This window comes from Gossypium hirsutum, chromosome D10, assembly GCF_007990345.1.
Source record: "Gossypium hirsutum isolate 1008001.06 chromosome D10, Gossypium_hirsutum_v2.1, whole genome shotgun sequence".
In the NCBI taxonomy this organism is placed as follows: domain Eukaryota; kingdom Viridiplantae; phylum Streptophyta; class Magnoliopsida; order Malvales; family Malvaceae; genus Gossypium; species Gossypium hirsutum.
Window position 1 is genome coordinate 60599796 of NC_053446.1, and position 8564 is coordinate 60608359.

General features: G+C 31.9%; 2 protein-coding genes across 2 annotated transcripts; both read right to left on the bottom strand.

Annotated features, from left to right (window-relative positions):
* Window positions 1–614: 614 nt before the first annotated feature.
* LOC121222104 (SKP1-like protein 11) lies at window positions 615–1183 on the bottom strand. The gene is made up of 2 exons (XM_041102012.1): window positions 1048–1183; window positions 615–898 (listed from the first exon to the last, which is right to left on the bottom strand). The coding sequence occupies exons 1-2, from the start codon at window positions 1181–1183 to the stop codon at window positions 615–617; spliced, it is 420 nt and encodes a 139-aa protein (XP_040957946.1).
* A 799-nt stretch (window positions 1184–1982) lies between these two features.
* On the bottom strand, window positions 1983–6313 carry LOC107934553 (ras-related protein RABF1). Its single transcript, XM_016867005.2, has 8 exons — window positions 6042–6313; window positions 5639–5718; window positions 5142–5225; window positions 4873–4967; window positions 4569–4674; window positions 3200–3289; window positions 3018–3104; window positions 1983–2268 (listed from the first exon to the last, which is right to left on the bottom strand). The coding sequence occupies exons 1-8, from the start codon at window positions 6064–6066 to the stop codon at window positions 2230–2232; spliced, it is 606 nt and encodes a 201-aa protein (XP_016722494.1). The 5' UTR covers window positions 6067–6313; the 3' UTR covers window positions 1983–2229.
* Between the last annotated feature and the right edge of the window lie 2251 nt (window positions 6314–8564).

Genomic DNA, 8564 nt, shown 5'->3' on the forward strand with positions numbered 1-8564 from the left:
TCTCAACTTTGACTCTCATCTTTTGTAAATTATGTATAAATTATACGTCAATTGTCTACGTATCTATTTGTATTTATAATTTAAAAGAGAGAGAGTTGGAGGAAGAAGAAAAATAGAAACCAAATTATCAAAATTTGGAGAAAAAGAAACACCAAACGAAGGATTAGAAAATTTCAAAGATGGCATCAATCTTCTCTCACGCATGTGGAGACATTAAGGGGTTCGTGGGAACTTCATGAGTCTAGTTCGCACTTCCTTGGATGTTCGCGAGCATAGGGTACGAAGCCAAACGAATGAATCAGCGGGCACATGGACCAACGAACATGTGTTAAGTCTAGGGTAGCATACGTGTCGATATGCACGGAGCCTACCTAGAATGTCAATTCCATGAACAGTAACCATATCATATAAATACCCAATTTTTCCCACAAGAGGATACACAACAAAAACACTCAACGAAATTAATTATAGATCATAAATTAAAGAGTTTCATAGCATCAAAACACATAAAAAAAAAGTTCTATTAATTATTTTTTCTAAACAAACCTAAAACACCAAAATCATAATATTGTTTAATTAATATAATTCTTAGAACAAAAACTGATAAAAACAAGTCAAATATGGTTCCAAGAATTAAGCTTACGAATTTCCTCTTCTTGTTGAGCAGCAAAATCGTTGTTAATTCCAAAAGTTTGACGAATTACCTCAACATTCATGCAAGCTTTGATAATGTCCGCAACTCGTTTCGCCACTCCATTCAACAAGCTTTCAATTTCCAGGTAATTGGCTGCCATGAAAAGCTCGTGAAGATCATCCATATCAACCTCAAAGAATTTTGATTCCCAATCGCTTAGTTCTTCATCAACAATTTTGTTGTTTTGCTCGACGTGATAATTGGCTTGTTTCCAGCACCCCCTACGTTACAATCTCTTTAAGACCATCCGTATCGACATCAACGAATTCCGGTCCCTCATCATTGTCATCGTTATTGTTGCAGTGGTGGTGTTCAACGTGATAATCAACGTGCTTCTGGCACCATTTGATTACGTTCGTTAACGTAGGCCTTGCTGTTCACCATGGTCGCCATGGTTTTGATGAGCTCAGATTGAATGGCAATGGATTCTTCGACCTCAAAGATTTCATTGTCTTTGCTCTCCAATGCAGAATTCTTGGACGACAACATGGTTGTTATTTTTTCCTCTTTTTGTATAGCTTAAGAAAAAGCTTAAAAAGTAGACAGTACATTGTTTCTGAAGAGAAGGGAGTTTATATAATATAACCTTTTTTTAAGGATTTTGCCCTATTTAATCCTTATTGAACTAGGTTTTATTTTGCTAAAAAGAATTAGATATTGAGATTATTTTTGCCCATGTTTTATTTTACTAATTTCAATATTATAATTCAGGGGTTTTATTGAACAGTTTTATCCATATATTCCTATATTTTAAAAAAAAATTCAAGACTAATAATATAAATACATATTTCTTTGGGAAAAGAGGTTTTCTTTGCTTGAAAGAAGAGATAAAAGCCCTTTCTCACTAGCCGACTTCTTCTTGTATTTTGCCAGGAAAATAGAAGGTAAAAGCCCTTTACTATAATATTTAAGATTATTTCTTCAAAAATGATATATAGAGACTTAAGATTCTTATTTCTTCCATCATATTTAAAAAGAAAAAGAGAGAGAATCCTACCATCATCTGTGAATTCTTTTTATTTTACTTTCAATTATTCTAAAATTTATATTTATGAACCTACTTCCAGTTGTTCAAGAAAACAACTTTACTAGAAGCACATAAAAGAGAGTTCGTCTTATAAAATATCATTTAAACATTTATTAAACCAACGAAACTATCCCATTATTTCATGCTTTTGACTTCCTTGGCCAAAATTAATACCAAAAAAGCACTAGCACTTTCGTTCAAAGCACTGAATTGAGAAACCAATTTGATACCCGTACGTTCAATGTACCATCTTGGCTTTAATTTAACATGAATACCATATGAATACATAAATGGTAGTGAAACATAGCATACTTTTCAAGTATAATCTTTCACAGTTACAACCAATCATTCAAGTGTGGGCAGATTTAAGTGATGATAATGACAGACTAAGAAAGCGTAGAACAGTCGTAATCACAGTTACGTATTAATAAGATATTCACAAACTTGAAATCCCAACTGCATAACATTAAAAATACCTAGTAGTTGATTCGGTATCACCATCCTCTGATCATGAAGGTGATGGACGTGGCAGCCGCTTGGCAATTTCCTGCCATGTAGATAACAAATAAACCTTTCAATCCCAATTCATAGAGAAACCTCAAATGTTATTCAGACCCAGGTGTTTGACACAGGCATGCATTGCATGTTAAAATTTTCTATACCCACATTTGAATATATGTTGGACACAGGTATTTCCAGAAAACAAAATTGAAGATCCGGACAACAACACGAGCGAAAACAACTCTTAAGTAGGGTTGACAATGCATTTAGATGACAAGAAACCAGTGCCTTGATTTGCTAAAGCCATCCATGACATGAACAGAGGTTATCAATAACAACAAACAAATTAGTAAGGACAAGTATCTGTAAGTTTCCCTGCACATCAAAAGAAACTCCTGCTTGTAGAGTTCTTAAATTCCGATGCCAGTATACCAGATAACTATCCATATTAGAATGCTGCTGACAAGTTTGAGCTATATCATTTTAAAGCTTAAGCTTAAGAACTGATCTTGGACTTTGCAGAATATTTTGATACTTTCAACATTTACTCTAAATGTGAAAGAACAATGGTGCTTAATAACTACCGGCAAACCTACAAGTTATATTGACATAGACTAGAATCTTCCAGGAGATGGCATATTTGACTATACTTAAGTTGCTATCCTTTAGTAATTCTCATAAAATCTTGACCTTATCAATAGTCACAGGATGAGATCTTTCTATGCAAAGTGTTTAAACAGTATCAATAATTATTAGTCAACTACTATTACACTTTTGGATTTATCGAAGAAATACCTCAAACAACTGATTTATATTGTCCGCAGTCTTGGCAGATGTCTCAATAAAGAACATCCCATTCTTCTCTGCATAGTCAATGCCATCCTTCAAGAATAAAACAACACAAGTTAGAAGATAACATTAATTGAATAATTCAATATGCATAAAGGTATTTCCGTTCATTTAAATTTGGCACTAACTTGGACTGGTACTTCGCGCTTTTCCTGAAGGTCGGCTTTATTACCAACCAAGGCCATCACTATACCTGGGCTCCCATGCTTTTGTAGCTCCTGCCAGATGATAGAAAACATTAATTTTGGCAACTTTAGGGCATAAAAAGTTTCAAGCTTTGACAAAGTTAAAGTGACACGAGTTTTGCTAATAGTATGTTACCTTTCGAATTCTAGAACAAGCAGAATTTTAAATCATATAATAGTTTTAACAACTTTAAGGCTTTCGGAAAGAAACGAAAAGGGGGAAGGGCGGGAACAGTGAGGCGAGGGGATGAAGACATTGATGGGTCTTCATTAGAAAACAAAGATGGCTATGGAAAATCCATTGTAAAGCAACACTTGCCAGTGAACTTAGAGAAAAGTTCATTATCACTAGCATAAAAGGAAAATTCATAAAAAGGGAGAATCCTAAAGCTGTATCAATAACACAATGCAATGTGGAACAGGTCCAATGAGCCAAAACAAAATAAACTAATCTGCACTGACTAGATAATTTGGGTTAGACTCATTCAGAAACCGAATCAATGTTCAAACTCTCAAAGAGGAGTAGCAGGTAGTTAGATAACCCGATTAGACAGTTGCGTTACAATCTTGAGCAGATGCATTGTTCTCAGCATTGCACGTGAGAGATCTAAATTTTCACTCCAATGGCATAATTGAAAACATGATTTTGGGACGACAATAATTACATCATTTGAAATGTACAGTATTTTCTTTATAAAAGAAAAATCGGTCTATACCATGGACAGTACTTCAGGAGAAAAAAAAAAGACAAAAGACCTTTAGGAAACTCTTCTTCGGCCAAACTATAGGAAATTTAATAATAAAAAAGAATTAAGTTCCTTTTGGCATGCATGATAGGAAAAAAAATCAAACCTGAACTACAACACCATCTTACTGGGACTAATAGTTTAAGCCTTTGCAAAGAAATACAAGGAAGAAAACCAAAATTTCGAAAAACAAGAAATGACTTTAAAATGAGGGCAAGAGGAGCAAAAATCTGGAATTTTAGCAGTTTGCACTATTAAATACCACACATACATAAGTAAATATTAAAGAATGTCACACCAAGACAATAATAATATTCAGATAGTTTCTCCAAATGCTTTTCTAGAGCCCTTAAGAACTCAAACTTAGACCTTCCATGCAATATGTTATCACACCAAGAATACTGCTCCAAAACCATGTAAAAGCTCATTGTGACGCAACATGCAACCACTAGGCTATACTGTTATTTTGAAAAGTGTTGTTTGAAAATTTTCGCATTCTAAAATGAAGAAAGCATAGTAATCCAGGAAAGAAAAAGAAAAATCACAATTGCAAGCTCTGAAACTACCTTAACCCAATATTGTGCTTTGGTGAAGGACTCTGGACTAGTTATATCATACACAATAACTGCAACTCCAGCTCCTCTGTAGTAGAGAGGTGCCAATGCAGCATACCTGAGAGAAACAAAGTAAATAATTAACTCTTTCCTGACAAAGGAGTGATTATAGAAAAATAAAAAGCACAAAATAAACTAAATTATAATCTCAATTATGGTGAAAAATAGATGAGGTCAGAGGATCATAATATAATGTACTTTTGGTATGAAATTGATGAATGAACATGAAAATCGACATGGTCTTCAAGAATCATACCTCTCTTGTCCAGCAGTGTCCCATATTTCAAACTTAACAGTAGTTGAATCTTGCAAAGCTATTGTCTGTGACAAGAATGAAGCTCCTACAGTTACCTGAAATTTTAAAAGATTGACAAATCAAAGAAATCTCATCAGAATATAACTTTTTCATCCTCAGAGATTATATGCTAACACCAATCCGTTAGAATATGGTTGGAGAAAATGAAGCTAAAAAAGAAAGCCAGAAGACAATATCATAAGTTGATGGCTTAAGAGAAAACTCCTTACCTTAGATGTAGGGTCAAACTGGCCACGAACAAAGCGAAGAACAATACAACTTTTTCCAACTCCAGAATCACCTAACAAGACCAGCTGTGTGCAGCAAAAAGACATCAAAAGTTAGTTGCATAATTAGAATGTAATTGAAGGAGATCATGGTCATAGTAATTAGTAGTCACAGTATACTAAAGAGATACTTTGTTAAAATTACAGAATTATCAAAGTTAGTTTTCAGCATTTGCAACTAGGTAATATAGTCAATCTTTTACATAATATTTCAAGATCAAATGCTAAATAGAAGTCACCAAACATGCTAAACAAATTACCAGGGTCGTCAAGGTGCTGCACCTCAGCACCATGCGGCAAAAATACCTTGGACCCTTTCGGCTGAGGCGCATTTTTCATTGATTGTACTTATAATAGTAAGAAATTGGAAAATATCAAACACTTCACTGCTCAATGTTCGAATACTCAACAACAGACATGGACCTAAAAGAAATATTTACCTTTACGCGTAGATTTTTGGCATCGGGACCTTCAGGATTGTCCGCGTTGTTAAGTCCAGTGGACCGCCCGGAACTCCGATCTACAACCAATAAAAGAACCGACCAAAACAAAAAGAACCAAAATTTGAACAACTACTCATAAAAGGGTAATCAAATTCCAAGCAATTCAGCAACACCCAAAGCTAACTACAAAAGACCCAATTAAATCACCAACTACCAAACCCAAAATTCCCAAATCAAATTCAACAACGTTTTCAGCTCAAAACCAAAGAAATCAACCTAATTACAAAGATCAACCAATCCTATTTGCAGATGAATAAGAAAAACCCTAAAAACTAAAAAAAAAACCCAAAAGAAAAAAAGAATCGAAAAGAAAATCAAGGTAATTGGGTAGGGATTTTACCTGGGAGAGAAGAAGAGCAACCCATGAAGAGGGATAAATTGCTATAAGTTCCTACGTAATAATTTGATTTAGAGCTTTAAAGCAGTGGATAAAAGAACAAGGTTTTGAATTTTGATTCCTTTTTTTTGATTGATTTTAGTGCAGGAATGGGCAATGGGCAATTCCTAATTGCTAAAAGGCGTTAATGGCAGGCTGGTAGGATTTGCACTCACCGTACTCCTTTTAGGCTTTAGCTTTGGGGTCAAATATTTGATTTAGCTTTATAATATACAACGTTGGGTCAATTTATTACCTACAAAATTAAAATAATCAATTACGTCCTCCAATTTTCATTTCCTCGGAAACTTTTTTTTTTTCATTTTGCATTTTTATCGGTAAATTGATTACATTTTTTTTATTTTTTCGGATTTTTTTATTTATATTTGGAATTCATGATTAAATATTAAAAATAATATTATCTTTAAAATTCGAATATGTATTCTTTTTTAAGTTTAAAAGTGCCAATGTTTATTAGTATTACATCCAGCACTTGTTAATAATTGATTGCACATTTTTAGATTATATTGGGTAGACCCTTCTCAACTCATAAATAAGAGGATAATATATTTCAGCATATTCGAACTCACCTTCTCTTGAATTGGTAACAATGTCTATGCCAATCTAGTTAATACTCCATCAATATTCGCCTACTTTTATATAAGAGGAAAAGTTACACGTAACTATGTTCTAACTGACGTACTCCTAAATGAGAATGATTTCAAATTAAAAAAGTTGATTTTTTTTAATTTGAGTCTTTTTAAATTATAATCATGTTTAGATGTAATTTATCTTTTTTTTTCTTTTGACCTGTTGAATTGTATTTTGAAAGCTATTAGATGTTGTTATGAAAGATATTGAGTATTTGAATATTTTTATTTGTGTTTTATCATGCGTAATTGTGATGTATGGGTCTTTTATCTTAATTTGTGGGTAGACTTGTTTATGGGCTACTCGTCCAGTCTCGAAGGCCCACTCAAAATTTGGGAGGGTTTGGGCAAAAATATGAAGTTCAAAAAATGAGCTTAGGTAAAAAAATGTTTGTTTAAAATATGAGTTGGACTCAGGCTTGAACATTGAAGGCCCAAGTTCGACCCGACCCGACCCGTTTTTAAATTTATAATACTTTATATTATGTTATTTTTATATATTATGTAATTTATAATACATTAAAAAAAATAAACCTATACTAAATATATAATATTACTCTAATGTAAACATTAAAATAATATTAAGATGACTATGTAAAATTTTCAATAAATAAAAAATAAAATTATTAATATTATAATAATATAATCTAAATATTTTAAAAAATATTTAAAATATAATATGTATGGATCTAAAATAGGCTTGGATTAAACTTTTATAAAAATGGGCATATGGCAAACTTTTAAATCTTTATTTCAAGTTGGGCTAGATTTAAATAAATATAAAATATATTAATATCATACTCAAACTCGACCAACCATGGGCAACTCTATTTGTGCATATACGTTATTTCGAATTTTTATAATAGTAAATCTTTCAAATATTATTTATATAATTTTTTTTCTCATTTAGCTATTATTTTAATCTCAGTTGGCTAATACACATAGATATGATTAATTTCCCCATAATTTCCACGTGGCGAAATTCAATGTCCACATATTGAAAAAGCAAATTAGAACTTACGGATTTTTTCATTGGTTAAATCTGCTTGTGTCCCTATCCTTTGTAAAATTTGTGGATTTAATCCCTATATTTTAATTGGTCATTTTTAGTTCCGGTACTTTTCAAAGTTTAAAATTTTAATCCTCACTATTAACTAAGTTAAGCTTTGTTATTTCTAAAATCCGATGTACTAAACATTTTATCATATCTATAATGCTATGTTATCTTGTTATTTCTGCATATTACTCATTAATCCAATTAATGGATTAACGACTGTCATTTATGTTAAGGCTGAAATTTCAAAATTCAAAAAGCATTGGGACTTAGAATGAGTCAATTGAAGAATATGGATCAAATCTACAATTGCATGCATAGTACATAACCAGTAATTGAATTTAATCAAGCGAATTTAAATGATACTATTTTGGGTTAGTACTAAAATTTCAAATTTTGAAAAAGTACAGTGACTAAAATTTATCAAATTAAAGTACATGGACTAATAGTAAAACTTAACCACTTTTCTTCTCTTTAATTGAAAAGGTATATAATGTCAAATTTGGTATTTGTACTTTCAAAAAAGGGCTAATGTGATACCTAAACTATTAATATGTAGTTTATTATGGTACTTGTACTTTCATAAAATGTCCAATGTGATACCTATAATTTAAAAATGTACAATATAATATCTGAACTATCAATATGTGTTTTTATTATGGTACCTGGTATTAACACCGTTAGTTGACAATAAAATTTTGGTACGTGGATTTTTTTCCAAACCATCAATTCCACGATATAACATTATGCAAAAAAAAAAACTAAATAAAACCCAAAAAAATA